This window comes from Arachis ipaensis, chromosome B10 (assembly GCF_000816755.2).
Source record: "Arachis ipaensis cultivar K30076 chromosome B10, Araip1.1, whole genome shotgun sequence".
NCBI lineage: Eukaryota > Viridiplantae > Streptophyta > Magnoliopsida > Fabales > Fabaceae > Arachis > Arachis ipaensis.
Window position 1 is genome coordinate 34586719 of NC_029794.2, and position 26652 is coordinate 34613370.

Below are 26652 nucleotides of genomic sequence, written 5' to 3' on the forward strand. Positions count from 1 at the left end.
CCATGAGTCTCAAGACAGACAAAATTAAACAGAAAATTACAAAATGAAGAACATTGAAGGAGAAGAACTTCTGTTAGCTTAGGTAGCTATGAGAACTCTGTGCCTTGCACTCTCACTCCTTGCTTCAAGCCCTGACTGTTCTCCCTTACTTATAGGGGGAAGCCTCCACGATTGAAACCCAAATAAACCAAGCTAAACTTCTTCTTCTTCATGCAAACTGGTTCGGCCAGAGAGAGAAGAGATAACCAAATGCAAAATTCAACATGCAATTACCTCTAGTCCTTCCTTGGTCACCAATCTTCATCAATCTGAGCCCTCCATCTTGCCTTGCTCTCCAAGACGGATTCCTACCCCTTCTGCCTCCTCCATCACGTAGCCACTGTAGCTACCTCCTGTGGTGGTTGAGCAAAATCAGAGACAAGCTATCCCTCCAAGGATCTTCCTCTACTGACCAAAATCTTTTTCTTCCATTTTTGGTATGGAGAAGCTAAGATCTCTTCACCAAATCTTACCATAAGTGATGAAAATCTCAACCACAACATACCTTTAATTTTCTTTTTTCTTGCTATCATTGTGATGGTCTTGTAGCGTGCTACTTCTTCTTTTCGGTAGCTAGCCATAGCTTCCAAGCTTTCTCTGTGAAGTGACCGAAGTAGGAGAAGAGAGATGAGAATGAAGAAAAAGAAACTTGAACAATAATTAATGAATGTGATAAAGTAAATTAAGTTTCCCACTTTCCTTGCTTTAGGTAGCGTGTAGCATTAAGAGCTATCTAATCAATCCCTTTTTCTCTTTCCTTTTCCCAATGTCTATATTAACTCTCCTTGATAAAATTTGAATTCCATCACATGATAAACAAAGGGGATCCGTTGGAAGCATGAAGCAAAATACTTGCTTTCTCTCCATATTGGTTTCGGACCAACTTTAGTGGTCTTGGAGCAATGATTTCAATTGGGCTTGTATCACAAATTCTGGCCCAAATAACATAACACCAATTCAGCCACAAAGATCAAAATAATTTTGTATCACTGCTGAATGTATTTTTAATACAATTGGGCTTGCAACATTTTTTCTTTTCTGTTCGGTCCAATAGCAAAATCTGCCCCAACAAAATTATTAATTAAGCAAGTATGAATTGAGATCAAATTAATAATTTTGTAAATAATTATATTAATAATGTTTATTCATCACTAATATTAACTTAGAGTTTTCCAAACTCATCAATCTCCCCCTTGATGACAAACATTATTAAAAATTGAAATGGAAAGAAATCAAAAGTTAGAGTACTCCCTTTTGAATACTTGGATTCCTTCCTTTCTAATTGTTACATGACTCCCCCTTAATATATGCTATTTTACCAAGGGAAGTTTTATACCTGTAACTTTTGAAATCAAGCTTAAGGCAACAATGTTATTCAACATATTATATGTAGGATGTTGAATGGCTTGATTTATGAGCAGAATTGAATGACAAACAAAACTCCTTTGTTATCATATAAATGATTTTCTGCTCAAACTCTTACAAAGCAATTCAGTACATATCAACCTAAAAAAATATTTTTGATGTTTCAAGAGGTTGCTTTTCTGTTCGAAAATATTTTCCAAACAACATATCAGAGCAAAATAATCAGAGCAAGGAAAATATTTTTAATCAAGCATGATCATCTCAAAACATAGCAACTATCAGAATTTCTTTACATATCACAACTTAAAAGGAACTGCCAAAAATAAAATATTCCTGATCTAAAATAGCAAGCATTTTCACCATGGTAAATCAAATGTATATTCCTAATCCAAAACATATTTACCAAGGTAAATCAGATGTATCCACAAGATAAATTAAGATGAATCAAATGCATATTTCTAATCCAAAACACAGCAGGCATATCTACAACTGCATCACAAGTATCAAGCTGATCACCACAACAAGTAATTGAAACAAGGATGATCATAAATCCACAAAGGATTTCATACCCTGTTTTCTTAATTTTAATTTCTCACCCATGTCTCCATCTTTTGTCATCAAGGGGCACCTGCAAAAAATTGACATTGGAAGCAAAATATCCAAAAGATAACCAAAATACCAAGAGTTTATCACAGTGTCATAGGTCTAAAGTATCCAAGCAAAGTACTACAATATTAGATTGAGCCAAGACAAACCAATATCAAATAAAAAACAGTGATCAATCATCAGATAAATTGTACTCAGAGCCATCTGCCTCATCATCACTGGCAGCATCCATCTCCTCCTCAAAACTCTGCAACATTAGACCCACCTTATCTTTGCACTTTATCCAAGCCCTCTCATTTTCAAAGGCTTGCTTGCGAACTGCCTTATAGGATTGTACCATTAGCTCCGACATGTTGGAGAATTCAGTGAGGAGTTCTTTGATCGATTCTGTTGTCTTGGAAGACTCAGGCCGACTCTTAAACTCACTGTCCGAGGGTACTGACTTCTTCCCTTTGGTTCCCTTCATAGCTCCTCCTCCTTTAATCATTGAGACCTTGTTCTCTACAGCTTCATTGGTTAAATCAACTTTAAAATATTCAAAAATACTGGTGAGAAACATGCCATAAGGCAGATTTGCCTTTTTGGTACTCTTAATAGATTCCCACATGTGTCTTATCATAAGGTATCCAAATGAGATAGTAGTAGAAGTAACGAGAGCAAAAAGTACAAGAGAGTCAGAAACAATTACTATGTTATGTGAACCACTTTGAGGGGTTAGAATATGAGTGATGATTCGGTGCAGAAGAGAGTTTGTTGGTCCGAGGGCCTTGTGAGTAGGAATGGTGCCATCCAAGCCAGACAAGTTCTCACAGATTTGTTGAAGGGCTTGCTTGTATGTGACCCCAACCTGAGAGTCCCATTTTTCAGTCATGTACTCTCTTAGTCACTCATCTGTGTAGCCTAGGACAGCGCTGATGGTTTCAGAGTTCAGAGTCATGTATACCTTCTTTACGTAAGAGTGGATGGTAGCATCGATCAGTCTCATATTAGCATAAAATTCTCATACCTATCCAGGGTAAACATGTTTCTGAATATAGAGCAGAGAAGTCCATTTTAGATTCTCAAACAGAGGAGAGACATTGATTTCTTTTGCTGTGAGTGAGTCTAGATTCACTAGGTAGGTGGCACAGAGGTGGCTTTTCTCCAATACTTCCTTGTGGAATTCATAGGAGGCACATGAATTGAATCTGGCCGGGTCATAGTATGAATGAGGTTTGTTGAACTTAGTTTTGAATTCCAATGATTCCAAGTTTGCTGGCTCCCTCGTGTTGTGTAACACAAAGCTCTTGGTCTTCTGTGAACTGCGTCCAGGGGTTGTCTTCTTCGGTGGTGATGGCGGCGGTGACGGAGGAGGTGAGGTGTGAGATTCTTCTTCTTCAGCCACGGGTACCTTCTCCTTCTTTTTCCTTGAAAAAATCTTTGTTGCTATCACTTTTCTCCTCATGGTGTCCATATGTTTGGATGGTGGTGAGGGAGAAGATGAAGAAGTAGAATGAATGTGTATATGAGTGTGGGTTTGAGGAGTGGAAGGTTTTTGGGAGAGGAGGATTCGTTCACTCTTCCTTGGAGCAGTTTTCTTTTTCATAATAATGAAAATGGAGAAGTGGAAGAGGGAAGATGAAGAGAGAACCGAATTGAGTGGAGAGATGTGGGAGGTTAGGGACGCATTAAATGTTGAGTGGAGAAAGAATTAGAGGGAGTTAATGACCATTAATAAGCGGTTATTAACCAAGAGAGGTTTCCTTTTATTTGAAATTAAAACTGAAAAGTTGTTTCCTAAAATCAAGGGATGAGAAGAGGGAAAAGATTTGATTTGATAATAACCTCTTCCAACAAGATTTGATGAGACAACAAAAAGGAATTGTGATTTACACAAGGAGGAACTAACAAAACGGTCAGAGTGGGGTTAAGGAAATTTGGTGGGGCCCATGTTCATTGATGTCTGCACAGTCTTCCCCTGTATCATAGCCCTTTCAACACATCCTGATTTTTATCTCCTGCTTTCTTACGAGACAAAACTGAGCAGAATCAAAAATTTCACAAGTTATCAATAGAGCTTAAATCTATCATTCCCAAACTTTTTCTCAAAGTGCAGAATCTGTCTTCATAGAGGGATTTTGTAAAAATGTCCGCAAGTTGGTCTTCAGATTTTATAAATTGAATATCAATAGTACCCTTTTACACATGTTCTCTAATAAAGTGATATTTGATTTCAATGTGCTTAGTTCTTGAGTGCAGAACAGAATTTTTAGAAATGTTTATAACACTCATATTATCACAAAATAAGGGTATACTATTGATCTTTAATTTGTAGTCTACCAACTGCATTTTTAACCAAATTAGTTGTGAGCAACATGCAGATGAAGAAATATATTCAGCTTCAGCTGTGGATAGAGCCACTGTGGCTTACTTTTTGGTTGACCACATGTTGAATGAGCTTCCAAGGAAGCAACACATGTCGGATGTGCTCCTTCTATCCACCCTATCTCCCGCATAATCTGCATCACAAAACCCTACTGCACAAAAATCATCAGATTTTGGATACCACAAGCCATAATCACTAGTTCCCTTAATGTATCTAATGATGTGCTTAACGGCTGAAAGATGGGACTCTTTTGGTGAGATTGAAATCTTGAACATACACCCACACTTTGAACAATATCCGGTCTAGAGGAGGTAAGATACATGAGTGAATCTATCATTCCTCTATACCTTGTTTCATCCACATCTTTGCCATCATCATCCTTTTCAAGTTTAGTGTTTGGATGCATTGGTGTTCCCATTGGTTTGGAACTTTCTAAGCCAATTTTTTTAATAAGTTCTTTTGCATACTTTCCTTGGTGAATGAAAGTGCCACTAGGAATTTGTTTAATTTGGAGGCCAAGAAAGAAGGTTAGCTCTCCCATTAAACTCATCTCAAACTCACTAGTCATGAGTTTTCCAAACTCTTCACACAAGGACTCATTGGCCGATCCAAACACAATGTCATCCACATAAACTTGAACTAGGAGAATATCATCATTAGATGCTTTAATAAATAAAGTAGTGTCGGTGGTACCCCTTTGAAATTGATTTTCCAACAAGAAGGCACTAAGCCTTTCATACCAAGCTCTTGGAGCTTGTCTAAGGCCATAAAGAGCCTTTGAGAGTTTGAAAACATGGTTTGGAAATACTTTATCTTCAAAACCGGGGGGTTGTGCCACAAACACTTCTCTATCAATAAAGCCAATAAGAAAAGTACATTTCACATCCATTTGAAATATTTTAAAATCCTTATGGGCAACATAGGTAAGAAACAACCTAATTGCTTCCATTCTAGCTACTGGAGCAAAAGACTCATCAAAATCTATACCCTCTTCTTGATCGTAACCTTGGGCCACTAATCTAGCCTTCTTACGAACAACTTTTCCATCCTCACCTAATTTATTTTTGAAAACCCACTTAGTACCCGTAACTTTCTTACCATCTAGATGAGGTACTAGTGTCCAAACTTCATTTTTGTCAAATTGAGCAAGCTCTTCTTGCATTACGTTGACCCATGATGAATCTTCAAGAGCTTGTTTTACATTGTTGGGCTCCAATTGTGACAAGAGGGCAAAATTGCTAGGATCGGATTGCTTTTTGGTTGAGGATCTTGTTGTTACACCTTGAGAGGGATTACCAATGATAAAGACATGAGGATAACCCCTCATGGACTTCCATTCTCTTGGCTTTCGAAGTGGTGTTGAGCTTTGATGAGTTTCTGTGGGTTGTTCTATTCCAGTTTCTCTTGCTGGTTCTGGAGACAAAATGGAAATGTCTCCTCCATTCTGATGAGACAAAACTGGACTGACAGATTCTTCAACTTGAGCAGACTTGGGATTCTCTTCACTGGTTTCCTTGTTGACAACATCTTCACAATCTGTATCATCTTCTATCACAGCACTGGGAATTGAATTAGAATCACAAAAAGAGACATGTATGGATTCCTCTATGGTCCTATGTTCTTTGAGATAAATCCTATAGGCCTTGCTAGTGGTGGAATATCCAACAAACATCCCTTCATAGGATTTTGGATCAAATTTGCCAAGGTTTTCTTTATTGTTAAGTACAAAGCATTTGCATCCAAAAATATGGAAATACTTAAAATTTGGAGGGGTTCCTTTCCATAGCTCATAAGGAGTTTTCTTCAACCCTTTTCTAATAATGGTCCTATTCAAAATGTAACAAGCTGTATTTACGGCTTCAGCCCATAGAAATTTTGGAATCTCATTCTCACAAAGCATGGCCCTAGTCATCTCTTGAAGGCTTCTATTTCTTCTCTCAACCACCCCATTTTATTGAGGGGTTCTAGGGCATAAAAAGTTATGAGCAATTCCAAAGTCATTACAGAATTTTTCAAAGTCCTGGTTTTCAAATTCTCTTCCGTGATCACTTCTTAAATGGGCAATTTTTAAATCTTTTTCATTCTGAATTTTTTTTTTTTGCAAAGGGTTGAGAAGGCTTGGAAAGCATCATTTTTATGAGTAAGAAAAAGTACCCAACCAAACCTAGAGTAATCATCTACCACCACTAGACCATAGTATTTACCTCCTAAACTTTGAGTTCTTGTTGGACCAAAAAGATCAATGTATAACATCTCTAATGGCCTTTTGGTTGAAATTCCATCCTTTGGTTTAAAAGAGGATTTTACTTGTTTGCCCAATTGGCAAGCATCACAAGTAAGATCCTTATCAAATTTGATATTTGGAATTCCTCTAACCAAATTTTTCTTGACTAGCTTAGAAATTTGGTACATGCTAGCATGACCCAATTTTCTATGCCATAGCCATTTTTCAGATTCAAAAGAAGTAAAACATGTTACATTTTGTTCTTTCAAGTCCTCAAGAGTCAATCCATACACATTATTGCACCTTTTAGCCTCAAATAAAATATCCCCAGTTTTTTCACAAACAACTAAACACACAAACTTTCTAAAAATAACTTCATATCCTTGATCACACAATTGGCTTACACTAAGTAAATTATGTTTCAAACCATTTACAAGAAGAATATCATTTATACAAGATGAAAAGCTTTTACCAACTTTTTCAACGGCCACTATCTTTCCTTTACCATCATCACAGAAAGTGACAAATCCTCCATCATACTCATCAAGCTTTATGAAGAAGGTTGTCTTTCCGGTCATGTGCCTAGAACACCCGCTGTCCATGTACCACATGTTATCCTTCCGTTTGGATGCTAGGCACACCTACAAAACAAGCTCAAGTGACCTTAGGTATCCAAATCTTCTTGGATCTTTTCACGTTAAACCATCTCTTATGTCCTAATCCATTATAATCAAAAACAACTTTGTAAACTTTATCACCAATCATCCTCTCACCAAAAAAATATTGAATGGGAAAGTGTCCATTTCGGTTACATAGTCTACAAAACCTTGGAGTTGCTGCTTTGTTAAAGCGTGTTGGGTTTTGAAACCTTGTATCATTAGAAAATGAGGCAATATTTTCAAAATAAGGTTTCTCAACAGATTTAAAGAAACCCAAGCCGATTTTATCATAAAGAGGTTTTTGACTAGCCAAAATTTGATTTAGATTTTCAGAACTTTGAGTGAACTTGGCTAAGTCTTCTTTAAGCCTTTTGACCTCTTTAAGCAACTCTTCATTTTCTTTAAAACAATTTACATATGCAACAAAAGAATGATCACTTTCACAGCTCCTAAGTTGGGCTTTCAACTGCTTATTTTCTTCAACAAGATCAACAGCAGTTTCGGCCTCCCTTAGTTTTTCTTTGAGAAAACCATTTTCTGCTTTAAGAATGGTGATTTGTTGTTCAAGATCTTGATTATCCAGTAAGAAGTATCTAATTTTTTCAGAAAGGTGATCTATCATAAGATGAAGAGATTCAGTGTCAGGGTTGCGGATAACTACCTGTTCAACGTGGTCTGCCATAAGACATTGTTGAGACTTGGTTTCGGATTCTTCATCATCTTTAGAATCATTTTCTAAGTCCTCCCAAGAAGCAATCAGACCTTTCTTCTTTCCCTTCTTTGGTTTCTCTTCTTTCTTCAACTTAGAGCAATCTAACTTGAAATGCCCAGTTTCTTTGCAGTTGTAACATATCACCTTGCTGAGATCTTTTCTTTGTTTCCTAGAGCTGCTTCCCTTGCTTCTCTCCTTGAACTTCACCATTTTCTTGAATTTTTTGGCAAACAGCACAAATTCATTTTCAGAGGAATTATCACTGGATTCATCATCCAGGGGGTTAGTAACAGATGAAAAAACAATTCCTTTCTTTTTTAAATCCTTTTTTAAATAAGTGTTTTCAAAAGCAAGTAGGTTTCCTCTCAAGCCATCATATGTCATGGAATCTAGACCACTACTCTCAGAAATAATTAAAGCTTTTGTTTCCCACTCTTTAGTAAGACATCTTAGGACTCTCCTCACAAGCACAGAATCTGGATACTTAATCCCAATAGCATCCAAGCCAACAATGATGATGTTGAATCTTTCAAACATTTCGTCTATGGATTCTCCTTCCTTCATTGAGAACATTTCGTATTCTCTGTTTAGCATGTCTATCCTTGTCTTCTTTACTAAGGTGGTTCCTTCATGAGTGACTTGAAGTTTATCCCATATTTCCTTTGCCGTTGTGCATCGTGATACCCGTCGGTACTCCTCGAAGCTGATTGCACAGTTGAGCAAGTTGATAGCCTTGGAATTGAGCTCCACCTTCTTTCTGTCTTCTTCAGTCCAACTGGCTTCTGGTTTAGGGGAAACTGCTCCTGCTGCACTTGTGGTGGTTGGATATTGAGGACCCTCCAGGATGATCTTCCATAATCTATAATCTACTGCTTGCACAAAGATCTTCATTCTTTCCTTCCAATAGGTGTAGTTTTTTCCATTGAAAAGAGGAGGTCTGTTGCTTGACTGTCCCTCTGTTAGATTGTAGGACACCAGAGTTAAGCCACTGCTTTCTGTCATCTGGATCTTTTCTCCAAGATGTAACAACCCCGATTTTTGAGTACCTAAAATCTTTTCTGAAAGTACGGATTTCTCCGAAAGATTAGTAGGGGAAGAACCTCTTCTATATTATCAAGAATTTCAATCCTCATTTTCATTATGTTATCTTTAAGGTAGAAACCTTTTTGAGGCAAGCTCAATAACGTAGTCATGTAGAACCTAGTTTTTGAATCGTATCGGTTAGGAGTTTTGGTTCTATTTTTCGTAAATAGTCTCTGTTTGATGAACCGGACTTGATTCATGAGATAAGAGAGATAATAGGATTATATTATCATTATATTAGTATTAGAAGCTTCTTGAATGATATTATAAGGTTACTTGGTCTGTTTTAGTTAAAAACAGAAAATCGGTTTAACCAGGTTTACGGTTTACTGGTGCAGCTTAGCACCAGCACTCTCTGATGACTTTAGCAATGCTAAGGCCTCATAATACATGTTCTATTCTCATATTAAATATGTTACTAGTTTCATTTATGTTAGTAGCTCAGAAAATAATTTCTAGAGATATTTTTACAAGTGTTCTGATACACCTAGTTTTAGTAGTTATACACTTGAGATATTTTAATATTATTTTAACCCACCTCCAAGCCAACCAATCACAACTCACCTTACACCCCCAAGACCTCTAAGGCTGTCTCATTTACTCCCTTTGGCCGAAAATAACAAGAGAGAAAAGAGAGAAACTTTCATGAACACTTAATCTTCAAAGCTTGATTTCTTCTGAACTAAAACTCAAATCAAAACTCCAATTTCATCAAAATGATCCTTTCTTCTTTCTCTACATGATCATATGACTTAACAAGGCTGGAAATAAGGTGAGATGGCTGTCTCCCTCCCTCTTCAATTCAGTTTTCAAGGAAAACCATGCAAAACATGTGTTTTCTTGATGTTTTTCCTTAGGAATCATGCTTAACTTGACTTGAGGGCCAAGAAACGTGAATTTACAGCAAGTATAAGGTTAGAAATTACTTCCTAACATGCTGAGTGAGATTTGGTTAGTTGAGGGTTTTTGGATTTAAAGTTGTTCTTGATGTGATTTAGGAGGAAAAAGTGCTTAAAGACCACCTGAAAGTCTAACCGAATTAGGAACAGCAAAACCAGGTAGGGTTTGACGAATTTAATCTTGATTGATTGTGTTTGAGTTGTGTAATTATGATATGGTTTGGCTGTGCTTGAAATTGATGATTTATATGAGTGATTCTTGTTGAAATTTTGGTGAAATTTTGATGAAATTTGATGATATTCAAGCTATGAAACATGTTCTTGAGTGAAGCTGGAAAAACAAACCCTAATCCTTAAATTGGGGTTCAATTTGTGTTTAAAACATGTAGAAAAGATGGGGTTTTAGTGGCTGGGAATTTATTTTGAATTTTGGTAAAAATCAGTTGCTGAAAAGATCGAAAAACGGGTAAAAATAGAGAAAGAATCTGAAGAATTTACGAAGAACACGAAGAACACTTTGAGTGTGGTGAAGAATAATGAAGAACACATTTTTGATCCATAAAAGGGCAAGGAAGTAAAAATTTTGGTGTTTAAGGGGTTATTTAGTAATTTCTGAAAGTTAGGGTAGTTAAAGTAGAAATATTAAAAGTTACCAGGGTAAAAAGTTAATTTTGAAAGTGAAAAGGTAAAGGCAAGGTAATTTTCGAAAATTTAATGATAAAGTAATAAATAATAATAAAATATTAAATAATAATATTTAATTAAAAATAATATTTTAATAAAAATAATAAAATAATGCGGAAAAGGCAATTTTCTGTAAAAGCCTTAGAAAGACAACTTTAAGCGCAGAATCTCATAATTACCTTCATAAAATACTTAGGGAGTGGTAAGAACATATTAGTGAGGCAAAGATAAAGGAAAGATAAAGAAGTTAAAGAAAAGATAAAAATCAAGGAAAAGTCTGTAAAGTTCAAATGATAGAAAAACAGACAGAGATTAGTGAACGAACTAGGGCAACATAGTTAGTCCTTGAGTTGCGACTAGGGTTAGATATAATATGAAAAGTTAAACTATTTCAGTATAGACTTAATGAACCTATACTTGGAACAAACTAACTATTCATACCGAATTTTACATAAGCTTTAAATACATACGTTAAGCAGAGAAATCAAAGCAGAGTAAAGAGATACCGAGAACAGAGTAACCAGAGTAGAGTAAAATGATCAAGAGAAAAGAGTAATCAGATCAGAGTAGAAAGACAAAGAGAAAAGAGTAATCTGATAAAGAGAAATGGTTTGAGTTAAGATGTTGTAAAAGTAAAAGCTGTAAAGTTTGTATAGTATGATTGAATAGTGAAAGAAAGAGGTACTGCATAAAAATGTGAAAGTGATGATGAATAATGAGAATGATAATGAATGATGATAATAAGAATGATTATATAAGAATCTGCTACAGAGAGGCAATCAGATAGATGGTGGTACGACCACTAAGAACGCTTTCCTGGGATACCTTGCTATAATGCTTTGCTGTAAGACAGAGGTTGCTTACAGAGGTATCGAGATTAGTGTGCTCCTGTAAGACAGAGGTTGCTTATAGTGAGTGTGTTGTTGCTCCTGTAAGATAGAGGTTGCTTACAGTGAGTGTGTTGGGCGTATATCGGCTAATAAGTGTCGCCCTGCAAGACAAAGGTTGCTTGCAGTGGATATTGCCAACAGGAAAGCCTTATCCAGACAGAGGTTGCTGGGTAACGTCGAGAGCGGGTATGTAACCGACAAATGAGCTCATTACCTGCACTAGGGCTAGACATGCATCATATTTGGTTGCGCATTTCCTCTGTTATGATTGTTGAATGAATGTATGCTTTGTTTGTTTGTATTCTATTCTTTGTATCTGTGTTTTATTTTCTTGTATTCTTTTGTTTACGTTCTGCTTTCTGTTTTCTCTATTTTCTCTATTTATCTGTATCTTCTGTTCACTACTTCTCAGTATTTTGCTATTTGTCTGCTAAAAAAACACGGAATTAATGAACTTAACTAATAACCCCGGCCCTACTAAGAACTCCCCAGTTCTTACCCCTTCTCTCTCCCTTCCCCCTTCAGATGGAAGTAAGAGTACGTTACCGTAGTTCATTGATGATGGTTCTGCAAGGAGGATTCCGCTCTAGATAGTCTTCTGAGTCTAGGATGAATCTCGTTCTCTGTTTATATGTATATACAGTGAGACCAGCCAATGTCTGCACCCCGTTTGTACGTGAACTTTAACCTAAATCCTATGTACGAGACTCCTGTTGTGTGGCAACCTGATGAGGTACCAGAGAGACGTCATATGGCAATGTCTGATTGTGCAGAGGAGTAACAGATGATGTTCTACCTTTCGATGACGTTCTACTTGACTTGAGTTTTGAAGACTTAGAACGTAGTTTCCCTCGCTTTAGTATTTTAGAGGGACTAGGTGAGTATAGAGTCTAGGCTAGACTGGGCGCCAGCTTAGGGACTTCTTGAACAGGTCAGGACATGGGATGTTGTATGTATATATATGTATATAGATATTATTTAGCTATATCTAGGGGTGTTCTAACTAAAAGGCTATACTCTAATAAACGCTGGATAATGGAATGATATCAACTGTTTGTGATATATTTATGTATGGTTATTTATAAATGTTTTATCTGTTACTATTTGTGGATTGATTATAAATGATTCTGTTTTTAATCCAAACGTTTTTTAAAAAAAAAAGTACCTCGTAAAATAACTACGCTTTTAACAACGAATCAGGCTCATATGATAAATAATAGATAATAATTAGGAAGACAAGTTGGTAGCACTCAGTTTCTGGTATGATCTAGACATACTGAAAATTGGGTCGTTACACAAGATGCAAAGCTTGATCTCTTTGAAACCAAGCTTTGATACCAATTGATGGTTTTTAGTGGCTAAGAGAAGGGGGGTTTGAATCTTAGCCCCTTTTTCACTTCATAACACTTGCTGGTCTTTGAAACAACTTCAGGAGACTTTTTTATTTTTGTCTCGTACCCAGCCATGAGACTTTTTCCTTTTATCTCGTCACCCGGCACGCGATATTTTTCCATTTTATCTCCTGGACAGCAGAAACAGAAATGGAGTAGAAGAGAGAGAGAGAGAGAATTACACCAAGATATATCCTGGTTCAGATACTGAGTGCAATGCAGCCTACATCCAGTCTCCATCAAAACAAAGATGGAATTTCACTATAATCATCCTTGATTACAAACACCAATTCTCCCTAGAAACTACCCTTCCTATCCGGGACAAGTCCAGAATCTAAACCCCAATCCTGAACTTGACTTGGTTACTGCCAAGCTTTCATCTGCAAAGTGCTAACCCAACTTGCAAGGGGATTCTCACAGAATTATAAAACACAACACAGATGTACAAAGGACCTCTAAGGACATCTATGGCTTTTTCTTTTAATTTTGCACTCTCTGCCTTTTTCCGCTCTATGGCTTTTTCTTACAAACCTCACTGTTTGCCTTTTTCCATGAGACTCAAGACAGACAAAATTAAACATAAAATTACAAAATGAAGAACATTGAAGGAGAAGAACTTCTGTTAGCTTAGGTAGCTATGAGAACTCTGTGCCTTGCACTCTCACTCCTTGCTTCAAGCCCTGGCTGTTCTCCCTTACTTATAGGGGGAAGCCTCCACGGTTGAAACCCAAATAAACCAAGATAAACTTCTTCTTCTTCATGCAAACTGGTTCGGCCAGAGAGAGAGAAGAGATAACCAAATGCAAAATCCAACATACAATTACCTCTAGTCCTTCCTTGGTCACCAATCTTCATCAATCCAAGCCCTCCATCTTGCCTTGCTCTCCAAGACGGATTCCTAGCCCTTGATGAGTTATGATGATGACAGCTTCATCTGTTCTAACTTCTACCTCCTCCATCACGTAGCCACTGTTGCTACCTCCTGTGGTGGTTGAGCAAAATCAGAGACAAGCTATCCCTCCAAGGATCTTCCTCTATTGACCGAAATCTTCTTCTTCCATTTTTGGTATGGAGAAGCTAAGATCTCTTCACCAAATCTTACCATAAGTGATGAAAATCTCAGCCACAACATACTTTTAATTTTCTTATTCTTGTCATCATTGTGATGGTCTTGTAGCGTGTTTCTTCTTCTTTTCGGTAGCTAACCATAGCTTCCAAGCTTTCTCTGTGAAGTGACCGAAGTAGGAGAAGAGAGATGAGAATGAAGAAAGAGAAACTTGAACAATAATTAATGAATGTGATAAAGTAAATTAAGTTTCACACTTCCCTTGCTTTAGGTAGCGTGTAGCATTAAGAGCTATCTAATCAATCCCTTTTTCTCTTTCCTTTTCCCAATGTCTGTATTAACTCTCCTTGATAAAATTTGAATTCCATCACATGATAAACAAAGGGGATCCGTTGGAAGCATGAAGCAAAACACTTGCTTTCTCTCCATATTGGTTTCGGACCAACTTTAGTGGTCTTGGAGCAATGATTTCAATTGGGCTTGTATCACAAATTCTGGCCCAAATAACATAACACCAATTCAGCCACAAAGATTAAAATAATTTTGTATCACTGCTGAATGTATTTTTAATACAATTGGTCTTGCAACATTTTTTCTTTTCTGTTCGGCCCAATAGCAAAATCTGTGCCAACAAAATTATTAATTAAGCAAGTATGAATTGAGATCAAATTAATAATTTTGTAAATAATTATATTAATAATATTTAGTCATCACTAATATTATCTTAGAGTTTTCCAAACTTATCAATCTCCCCCTTGATGACAAACATTATTAATACACAATGATAATTAATGTTTGTCATCACATGATAATTAACTTCTAAAATCAACAGACATTTTAGAGTGAAAAAAGAATGAAACTCAAAAGCTTGGAATTGGAAGCTTAAAATAGAATCTACATCCAGTTTTCTAACAAACAAATATTAAATTTTTTTACTATAAACAAATTCAAGTTACATATACCAATTCAAGCCAAATACAAAAACAAATTTCTCAAAAGCTACTTATGGCTTTTTCAAGATCCTCTGACATCCTAAGAAGTGGGTAACTGCGTTTAATTGAGTGTGCAGTGAGATGAGAATAGAAGAGAAGGAAGCTTAGCTACTTAGGTAGGGAAAAGAAGAAAAACCAAAGTAAAAAGAGAGTTTATATTATGCATGAGGTTGATGCAAAAATAGGAGGAAAGGGTGGAAGGAAATGAGTAAGAAAAGAGATAGAGCTTTGGGAATTGAGGTTCATTAGGAATGGTTGCATCTATGTTAAGAAGAGATAAGAGAGAAAGCATATAGAGCAGAGGGATGCACTACACTATGCAGAAAACAGTGAATCAAATAATGGTTCCTTGTAAACAAAAGTAACACAACATAATCTTCTACATGTTTCTGAAACAAGCGCTTAACAGTTTCTTTCTCTATTGGCCAATTTTATTTAACTGCTTTCATAGGAAGCTGTTATTCTTTTTGGAACAGAAAAAGAACACAGAAGAAAGAAAAAATTGAACAAAAGGGTTAAGAGTATAAAGAACTATCTAGACACTCTTCTATTTAGTGTTCTTCCGAAGCCATCATAACCTTGTTGTGTATTTCTATAAAACTTTTCTTATTTATATAAAGCAAGGAATAGATTCTGTGAATTGTTCATCTTTTCAAATATTTTGTTATCAAGGAATTTTGTTGTCTTTCAACCATTCAATTATGTTATAACCACTACATATGTTTCATGCATGAGTTTAATAATCACTATAACTATTAATTAACTAGTTTCTCATTATTTGAAAAACCATATATAAAGTACTTACTTATTGTATATTTTTTCATCTTTGAGTCTTTTCCTTTCCTCTAAAGGACTAAAAGATATTCTGTCCGGTATTTGTGTCCCACACTTATATTTTTCATTTTTCACAATTTTGTAACATCATATCATGTATTCAACATTACACATGATTCTTCCCAAAATCAAACATGTAAAAAGTTACCCATGATAAAGGAAGGAGACACATGGGACAGAACAATTTTTTTCCCTCAACAAAGCACAGTTCAACTATAGCAAATTAGACAATTTAACTCATATCAACTATCCTTAAATAGAACGAAATGATGAAGACATGAAAACTCTTAAAAAATAGATATCTGGCTAACTGCACAATGTTAATAAAAAAGGAAAAGTCTAGGGGCCAGCAACTTTATTAAATTCTGGCCAGCATGTAACCAGCAAAGAAGAGTGAGCCATTAGATGAAATCTCAAACCAATCTCACACCATTAAAATCATCATTGATGGCTACTTGATGGCTACAAATCACAAAAGTTGCTGTCCCCCTAGCACTCCTCAATAAAAAATATATAACTAAGTTTACCCTTCCTTGTTTTTTTAACGTTGCAAATCTTAACGAACTCCATCGACTAGTAAATAGAATATGGACATGGTACCAAAATCAAGTCCATTTTGTCGACACAGACACAAATGCAACATAAACATTGTTGTTACCATAACCACTGTGACTGCATCAATGCAGCAATTGCAGCCATGTCAACCAATTTTTCTAACAAGTTTTTGCAATTACAGTTATATCGCCAGTTTTTCAGTTATCCACAAAATGCAGTCATTACAAGTCATATATACTCAATTATTATTATTATTATTATTATTATTACTGAGCTATATTTTCTTATTGAAATATCAAAAATTTTGTAAGAGACATGATTCTCCTCCTAAAACCAATGGTCAATTAAAAGGGAAAAATTTCAGTTACTCTAAGCGACCATGTGTTGTTCAAAAACTCTAATTTCAGTGACAATTGATGTCTCTGCTATCACAACCATGGAGTATATATGATTTTGAACCTTGATTATGAATCTTTCACCTATTGACAAACATAATTGTTTAGCTTCACTCGACTATATACAATAGGTTTCCATAATTGCAATAATAAAAGCTATAAGAGCAATGATAATAGAAGATGCAGTTCACTTAATTGGCCAAAAAAAGGAATCAAATTCTGTTTTCTTCTCACTATTTGATTTAATTTATCTTATTTGTAATCTTTTCAAATCTTGAAATTAACTTACCTTTTTTAAAATCAGAAGATATTAATTGATTGAAAGATTTAATTTTAATTGGTCAAAGAAATTAACATGATATAAGAAGAGGTGCTTGATGGAATAAAGTATACACATTAACGTTAACTTTCCAAAACTTGTTTCCAACTCACGTTCTCTTTAATCTTCATTGCTAAAGAAAAGAATGGAAACGCATAGAGCCAAACTAAGCTGCCAATGGTTCCAATGCGGACTACGTTCTTCATCCAGCCGCAAGAACAAACTGAAAGAACCTCTCATGGATTCTGACGATTCTTCTAATGAGGTGCCATTCTCATGCAAGAGGAAGGCAACAAACGCTTTTGGTTACTGTCACGGAATGAGAGAAGGGGCTAACTAGGAGGAGAAGAGGATGATGAATATCAAGAAAACAAAAACAGACTGTTTTATTCAAAATAAACAGTTTGATTTCAACGATGATGAACTTGAAGTTGTTGATATTCTCTTTAACCTCCCTGGAAACTTCTTAGAGAGGCTTAATTTAGAGACTTCAAGCAGTGCTGCAAATTCAACCCCCAGTGCTGACCAAGAACAGGTTTCAAAGGATGATTCTCAGTCCAAGAAAGAAACAAAGAAACCAGTCAACCAAAAAAGAAACAACCCCAGTGCCGTAAATTCAGGCCTGAGTGCCGAACAGGTTTCAAACAAGAATTCCAAGAAGACAGTGGATTCTCGGTCCAAGAAAGAATCAAAGAAACCAGTCAGCCAAGAAAGAAACAGCCCCAGTGCCGTGAATTTAGGCTTGAGTGCCGATCAAGAATGGGTTTCAAACAAGAATGCCAAAAGACCGTTAGCTCAGTGGATTCTCTGTCCAAGAAAGAATCAAAGAAACCAGTCAACCAAGAACTCTCTGAATTGCCACAAAATTTCAAGAACTTGATAAGTGATATGGGTGGCAGCAGGATTACTCTGCTTATCCAAAAAACTCTCTATCATTCTGATTTAAATCCACAACAAAACAGGCTTTCGATATCGTCACAACAGGTCAAGGACAAAGATTTTGTAACAGCCCAGACCACCCGCTAGCACGATATTGTCCGCTTCGTCAAAAGCAAAACCGTGAGGCCTTGTGTGCCGAAGCGGACAATATCGTGCTAGCGGGTGGTCTGGGCTGTTACAGATGGTATCAGAGCCAGAACCCGGATCGATGTGCCAGCGAGGGCGCTGGGCTCCTTTAGGGGGTGGATTGTAAGGCCCACATCGGTTGGGGAGGGGAACGAAGCATGCCTTATAAGGGTGTGGATACCTCTTCCTAGCATGACGCGTTTTGACGAGTGAGTGTGGGGGGCTTCGACTATCATCCCTATCGTCAAAGGCAAAACCGTGAGGCCTTGTGTGTCAAAGCGGACAATATCGTGCTAGCGGGTGGTCTGGGCTGTTACAGATGGTATCAGAGCCGGAACCCGGATCGATGTGCCAGCGAAGGTGCTGGACTCCCTTAGGGGGGTGGATTGTAAGGCCCACATCGGTTGGAGAGGGGAACGAAGCATGCCTTATAAGGGTGTGCAAATAAACTTTTAAATATAAAAATAAAATTTATACTAAATATTAGATAATGAGTTTACAAACTTATCAAAATAATAAATAATCCTCTAACATAAAGACTCAATACAAGATAAATAACATAAAGACTCAATACAAGATAAATAACTCAAAATTGATGCTGGGAGGCATAAGATCAACTTTTTGCATCAATTTCCACAGGAGTATTACAGAAATTAGGTACCTACATTCACAGTTAATTTGAAAATAAGAGATGACTAAGAGGGAAAGAAGCAAAAGAAAAATAAGAGTTAACATTAGAGTATAGTTAGATTATTCTAACTCCAATGAAATAAGACTTACTGAGATACAACATGAGCAATGGCTGCAGCACTAACACCTAAGCGGAATACAAACATGAACAAAGGATCCAGTGCTATGTTGGTCAAATCTCCTGCCACTGGATCACATAAGGGAAAGGGTCATCAGAATTAGATGATATTAAGATGTTGCAACACACAATTGATAAAATTTTAAGGCATACAAGTGGCATATAGAGGTGTTTTAGTGTCTTTAAATCCTTGGAAGACTCCCTGCATTGCTAACGAGAGAAGAACAGCCGGCGCGCCAAGAGATCTCAATGTCAGGTAGTTCTGTGCAGGTTTGAGCATGGGAGAGTCCATGAAAAAAATTGTGTACAATATGTTAAACAAAATGCTAAAGCGCTGAAACTAAAATGATCATTCTGCAAATGTTTATAAGAAACCACTTACATAATTTACTCCCATGAAGTGCAATAAAGGTTTTGCTGCAAATATGAGGAATATTGCCTGGACAAGGCCAAGAATACCACCAATTACCAATGCTGATGATGCAGAAGGGATATGCTTTCTCTTATGCTCAACCTTAACTACATTTGAGTCCATAAGGATGGTAAATGTAAAGTTACTTCATTAGAAACCATAACTATTTTATGGTTCCCGATATCAAGTTACAATTCATGCAGATTGTGTTATGGCCTTTGCCAAGAAAAATGGTGTTGCAAATGCCCACTCCGATCTTTTGGTTGGTTTAGCAACTTGTTCCCTTAAACTGAATCACATTAGTTTCAGCTGATAATAATACTGTGAACAGATTATTTCAGTTTCTGCCTAACAATTTAGTGAGTTTATTATTAACGCTTGGTGCTATGATGACTTGGGAAGATATCATTACGCCCAATTTTTAATTCCAGATCAGATCACCCCAATACATTTTCAATCCATTAGACATTCAGGAAACAGCAACATTGATAATCCACATACATTTAAATGCAAGAGAAAAGGTTCACTAGAACTTTCAAAGAATTACCTCTTCTACAAGATCCCCAGCAATTCCTCTAACAAGTTCACACAGATTGTTTTCAGTAAATGAATCGTTGATCCAGAAACTGATGTCATTGTAACAAGGTGGATACTGTGGGAGAAAAAGAGAGAGAAAAAGAGTCAGAATTCTCAGTTAGAATTTTGCTAATTTCTATAATTGAAAACTGGACAGCCAACCATAAACAGCACATAAACCCACTAAGTTCCCGGCAAAAGATGAATACCAGTAAGACTATTCACTTGAAGACCCTCTAGTTTGAGATTTACAAATAGGATAAGCATCTTTGGGCAAGAATGAAACTAAACAAACAAATAAAAACAGGAACTTGATCACAAAGGCCCTTGAACCTTGACATAGCGAAGCATCAAAACTACATTCCTAGATATCTTATCATTTAGATTTTAGATCATCAAAATTCTCACCACACTTTCTATCTGAACAACAAAAGAAGACATATAAATATAGTTTTCCATAACAAATTATGTGGGCTATCTTAACTTTGATAACATGGAACTCTCTCAAACACATTTCAAATGTGATAACATATCTCAGGAAAACAATATTCTCAGTGATGAATATACACTACACGGCTGATTAACAATAAATGTCAACACCTAAGGGCAAGCACACAGATAGTGTAAAAGTTACCTTTGAAAATGGCTTAAATTTGACTCCCAACTGGCCCTCTGAGAACTGTGTTCAAAATATATCACCAAAGAAAATGACAAGAGTAACATGTTAGAGATCCTAAAAGAATGACACTTATAGCAAAATAATGTGTTTCTCATGATTAGAAAATCACATATGTCTTCTGAACAACCACTTTTCCTGGAATAAAAGAAAAAAGAAGCAATATATAAAATTAGAATCAACACTGTTTGTTTGGTATATGTCCTAATAAGTTATCCACGCTTACTTATCAAAGTGTTGAAAACTTTCAAAAGAAACTTTAGCTTACATAAGCCACCAGCAATATTACATTTACTTTAATTAAGCTAAGTGTTCCATAATGTAAAGCCTATGCTGATCAGACATAGAAATTAAATCAAAAATTCCATTCAGGCATTTCTCTGAACATGTGGTGTGCAAAGTTCAAAACAGTAAATTTCAGTTCAATCTAAGCAGCATTCAATCCAGTAATCTCAGAAAGATACCGCCAGCAACAATTTCAGTCCAGAAACACAAGTTTTAACAAACCTAAGCCTAACCAAAATTTTTAAAAACAGAATTAAAAAGCAGTGAAAATAAAGAAAAGAAAGACAGGGAACAGGGGAAGGGAACCTGCATTGATGAAAGGAGGAAGAAGAAAGGAGAGGCGGTGGGGTGGTGGTGATGTCGCGGTGGCACAGAAGGTCGCCGCCGCTGGTGGTTGCTTGTCGGTGCTTGAAGACGCGGACAGAGGGTGGAGGGTGGAACAGGGGTGTCGCACGCATTGTCGGTGCCGCGGACAGAGGGTGACTCCACGAACAGGGGTGTCGCACGCAGGAACGAAGAAATGGAGAAATGGGGAAGAAAGAGAAGAAGGAAGAGAGAGAGAGGGTAGGCGATGGTGGTCGTCGGTGGTGGTGTCGGACGGAGGCAGTTGGATTGGTTAGGTGTTCTCATTGGATACCTAGCTTGAATTTGGGAAGTTTGCGTTTCTGAACTTGAATTTGGGGAAGTTTGCGTTTCTGAGGAAGCCGGAGTTGACGCGAGAATATGTGGTTTTAGTGATAAAAATCGACGGCATATTTGTCGATTTTATTTAAAAAAAAATCACATATAGCGTCTATTTTATAAATTAAATTTACATCGTTCATTCTATTTTAGGAAGTAATCAAGACCGTTCAAATTTATCGACGGCAAAGGTGTCGATATTTAAAATAATAAAATAGACGCTATATTTGTCGATTTTAATATTAAAAAAAAACACAAATAACGTCTATTATATAGATTAAATTTAGACCGTCTATTCCATTTTAGAAAGTAATCTAGACTGTTCAAATTTATCGACAGCAAAGGTGTCGATATTTAAAATAATAAAATAGACGTCATATTCGTCGATTTTAATATTAAAAAAACAACACAAATGACGTCTATTATATAGATTAAATTTAGACCGTCCATTCCATTTTAGAAAGTAATCTAGACCGTTCAAATTTATCGACGGCAAAATTGTCGATATTTAAAATAATAAAATCGACGCCATATTCGTCAATTTTATTTTCGACTTCTGGTTCGCCTATAATATGACGATAATAGGAAAATAAATTAATGCATTATAAAAATATCGACGACTAGGCCGTCGATTTTAATATTTTTATTTTTAATTATTTTTTTAGTAATATCGACAGCAGACCGTCGAAAATTATCGACGGCAGAGATAGCCGTCGATTTTTGGCGTCGATAAACACGTTTTTTCTTGTAGTGTACGGTATAATATGGCCACTCTTTTAAAGCGTGGTTATAAATTTATTCAGTAACCTATTATTCTTTTTTAATCTTCATAATAAAACCTTACAAAATTCATAAATAATTTTGAAATTTAGGCAATGACCAGTAAGGCAGTAATTTTAAATCAACTAATCCAACCTTCGTAGAGTTGTCACCAAAAAAATATTTAATCACATGACATGCTCTAACAAAATACCAAAATCAAAATCATAACAATTACCCATAAATTCTTAATACATGAATTACAATTCCAACAACTATTACATTATCTACTTCCTTTATATATACTTCATTACAAAATATGAAACTTCATGATTTCTGATCATCCATTGTGAGCGAAAAGCTTCAAATCTTAAATAATATTATTTGCATTATTACTAGACACAACTTCATTATTTGCAGTGGATGGAGCAGATCGAGGAACTTTCTTAGATTTTAAGCCTGAAGCATGCTCTTTATTTTCCTCTCGAACTTGATCCACTTTTGTAGTATCCTCATTATCAATGTCAACAACTACAGGGCATGGACTTTTTCCCTGTATTGATGAGTTAACAAAGATAGAATAAAAATTCAATATAAAATAAAAGATCAATGAATTTCCAAATTCCTACATTTTAATGATGATCAAAGAAATAAAAACCAAAAAGGACAAATAATGTTGAACACAGTTGCAAGTAATGAGGGTAAAGTTCTGCAAATCTAGTCCAAAAAAAGAACCACATGAGTACGACCTTCAGTCACAATAATGCTAATTTAAGTCAGATCATCCTCCTAAATAACTCAGCGAAATAGTTTAACAGAAAATTATATATGAACATTTTAGCACTAAGTTTCAAGGCAGATTAGGCCCTTGGTTCCAGCACAACTTCACAATATGGCAATAATGTGTTTATAAGAACACTATAACTTTTCATGATTTTATGTCCAGTTACCAGTACGCATAAAGAAATATGGAAGAATTCAGTTTACAAATCAACATTATCATCAACAAGAATTAAAAGGCCTTTCTTGACTAAGAGGAGTTGACTACATAGATTGAAGAATGTCTCCAATTACAAAGCATGTCCATAGGCAAGCATTTAAAAATAAGGAATTCTTAATAAATTTATTTAATCTCCTGCTAACATGACCAAAGCATGATCATTTTTCATGACTTTATACTGGCACACATAAAGTAAACTAATATACGTCATACTTATATGATTTTCTTGTAATTCTTCCTGAATGGCGGACTGGGACCATTTCCTTGTATCTTTTGAATTCATTTCACTATCTGATAGATCATTGTCAATTGGTGTCTTTTGTGAATTTGGTTCTACACATAGAATTTGCACCTGTGCACCCCCTTTAAATTCATATTCAGCTTGCTATCCCTGAAATAGAAAGAAATTCCAAACAGTTAGATAAATATTCGATATAAACCAAAAACTAGGAAGGGCAGACTTAAAATTTAAACAGGGAAAATGAAAAGGCCAATAAAGACTTAATAAGAAGCATAAACTATGAATCTGCTATGAACCAGCCCTATATATGCCATTTCTAAGAATTGCAAGCAATATCCAAATATCCAAGTATTTAGAGTATAAAGGTTGATGAGTTTCCAATAGCAACAGAAAGTGACCTTTTTCTTTCTCAGCAAACATTCCAAAGACTAGAAAGGCAGCTCCAACTAAATAAGAGATGTCATGACATTAAAGGTTTGCCACACCACAAAATATGAATTTCCTTTGGTATTTTTTAGCAGAGAATAAGAGAGTATACATGGCTAACCAAATACAAGCAACCATGACATAACTACTTGCAAAGAATAGAAATTTCCATACAACATGAGAAAATAAATTAGATATACTCTTCATAATTTTACGAGTTCATCATCTATCATGTGTAAAACTATTTGAGCTTGAACTCTTCTAATCAGCATTAATAAATAAAAAATAATTAAAAAAAGGACAACAACAGATGTATAAAAAGAATTCATAGATGTGGCTTACCCTATTTCTGTGCTTTCTCTTGTACTAATTATATCAATGAGTGAAGTTAGAGTGTATTTCATTTTCCTTGCTTGAATGGAAAATTTCTGTAAAAAATATTCAGATAATGTAAATGACACCACATTGACATATCCATTTAAATGTTAGATATAAACCAAAAATTAGGAAAGAACATACAGACTTACAATTATAGACAACGAAATTGAAGAGACAAACACAGACATAAAGAGAAAATCAGCTCAAGAATTTGCTAAGAACTGCACTCTATTGAACAGCGAGCTATATGCCATTGCCAAAAGAACTGCAAGCAATAACCCAAACATTCTCATTTATGAAACATAATTTTAAATATGAAAGTTGAAAAGTTTCTGATAGCAACAGAAAGTGACCTTTTTCTTTCTCTACAGATATTGCGGAGGCTGGACAGCAGCTACAACCAATCAAGAGGAAGTAATGATATCAAGGGTGTGCCACTCCTTCCACAAGTAGATAAAGTAGTTCAATCCAAATTCTGATAATTCTTATGAAAATAAATATGCAATGCAAAACAAAATAACAACTAATCATGAAGAAGTACGACAACTATTCTTACAAATCCACAAATAATTGAAATAAACATACATGGACAATGCAAAAAGCCTAAAAGCGAAGATGTTCACTGAAAAAAAGCAATTACTCTGTGTTAAAAGAAAAAGAAAACTCCCACTAGCACATTTAAAGATTGGTTTTGACTTTATATATGTTTTGTTTCCAATTCTGTATGCCATATATATAAATTTATGGAGTAAAACAACTTTACATATTAGTTGTGATTAGTAGAATTTTTGAAGGCACCAAATAAGGGTATGAAATTATTAATGCCTTGAAACAAGTAGTGATACATAATCAGCATTGAAGGCTTCATGTTTGAATCATACCAAGGCAACCAATCTCTATACAGCTCTTTGTGAATGACGTCAGTGTGACCATCTACGTGCTCAACCAAACTGCCTTTGTAGAAACAGAAATCCCATCTACAAGTCAATAAATAATAGGCATAGAAACAAACTCAATAATACCATAATGAAAATGGCAACAGTAATCGTGGCTAGTAAAATTGTACTTTTCGAAAGGCTCTGACCTATCTGATTACAATTCTTATTTGAAGACAATGAATCTTTATTTAATGTTGTGGCCTAGATTTTCAAACAAAGCATCCAATAAGAAGATATGACCTTCCTAAAGGAAAATGGGAACAACATAAAAAGTCTATTATAAGAATGTCATGTTAACTTAATGGACTTACGCTGATCTTGAAGGACCAAGTGACATAGAAGTCTGGAAAATGGCTTCGGAACTTCCATCAACCACACCAACAGCCATGATTGCAAGGTGATCATCCCACTTCTGATGATGTGACCATATCCAAAAAATTCAAATTCAACCATAAATATTGTTCGAATGATATAAAAGGAATCTCACAGGGATAGAACATCAGTAGAGAGGGTTCTCATTAGAATATCACAAGCTTATTATGTCAATGAATCAGCAGCAAAGCAAGCTCAAATTCATCACACAGAACCAATCATGAATTAATCATTGATTACTATAGGATTAACATATCCCCCGTAGTTTTATTCCAGGTCTAGAGACATAGTAATACATCAAATGGATGCTTTTTGAAAACTGGAAACATTTCAATTAAACATCATAAACTAGCATAATGGAATTTTTTGTTTGTTTGTTTTTATGCCTAAAATGCAAAATGCAGAATCATAATGAAGCAAAATGCAAAATCAATCAAACCTAACAAAGAAGGATACAAAATCATAAGCAAATTGCAATAATAAAAAAGTAAACACTGAACCCTCGTGAAAAAAATAGAATAATAAAATTACTAAATTCAGAAAGCCCAACCTTTCACCTAAAACTACACAGAACTAGATCAAAAATCTTTCTCTATCCGGTGCTATTGGAGTACTGTCTTAGTTTGCCATCACCAGCTTGTCATCCTTTTCCGTTCTTCAAAACTAAAATATTTTAATGTGTAATATTATTTTCAAAATTATTATTATTATTATTTAAAGTGTATACTATTTGATCTACTTAAATATTTTAATATCCCTCTTGTTACTATTAATTTACTTCTTAATCTCTCAAATAAATTGTGCAAACTATAAAACACATTTAAGTATTTAATTTTGACAAATAACATCTTACTAGATATACGTTCGAATATATCATCATTAATAAAATTTATTTATAATTTTATATTAAATTTTTTGTATTTTTATTTTCAATTTTTTTCTAATTTTTTTAAATTA

General features: G+C 35.4%; 2 protein-coding genes across 12 annotated transcripts; both read right to left on the reverse strand.

The window, feature by feature from the left end:
* LOC107621612 (protein DETOXIFICATION 42-like) lies at positions 18594-21325 on the reverse strand. Of its 3 annotated transcripts, none has more exons than XM_021113759.1 (7): positions 21207-21325; positions 20574-20618; positions 19911-20015; positions 19334-19390; positions 19105-19240; positions 18924-19020; positions 18594-18804 (listed from the first exon to the last, which is right to left on the reverse strand). In XM_021113759.1, exons 1-7 carry the CDS (start codon positions 21210-21212, stop codon positions 18711-18713), a joined length of 540 nt encoding a protein of 179 aa, XP_020969418.1. In that variant the 5' UTR covers positions 21213-21325; the 3' UTR covers positions 18594-18710. The 3 variants fall into 3 exon arrangements, with proteins under 3 accessions (XP_020969418.1, XP_020969420.1, XP_020969419.1); XM_021113760.1 differs by having other exon boundaries at positions 18597-18804; positions 19105-19213; XM_021113761.1 differs by lacking the exon at positions 19334-19390 and having other exon boundaries at positions 18595-18804; positions 19105-19213.
* On the reverse strand, positions 22558-26365 carry LOC107621905 (protein ENHANCED DISEASE RESISTANCE 2-like). Of its 9 annotated transcripts, XR_002356106.1 has the most exons (8): positions 26246-26365; positions 25635-25735; positions 25267-25362; positions 24739-24825; positions 24535-24650; positions 24350-24435; positions 23554-23731; positions 22558-22893 (listed from the first exon to the last, which is right to left on the reverse strand). XR_002356106.1 is itself a non-coding variant. In XM_021113962.1 (5 exons), exons 2-5 carry the CDS (start codon positions 25709-25711, stop codon positions 24589-24591), a joined length of 276 nt encoding a protein of 91 aa, XP_020969621.1. In that variant the 5' UTR covers positions 25712-25735; positions 26246-26365; the 3' UTR covers positions 24443-24588. The 9 variants fall into 9 exon arrangements, 2 of the variants coding, with proteins under 2 accessions (XP_020969621.1, XP_020969620.1); XR_002356107.1 differs by having other exon boundaries at positions 24535-24779; positions 25267-25335; XR_002356105.1 differs by having other exon boundaries at positions 24535-24825; positions 25267-25335.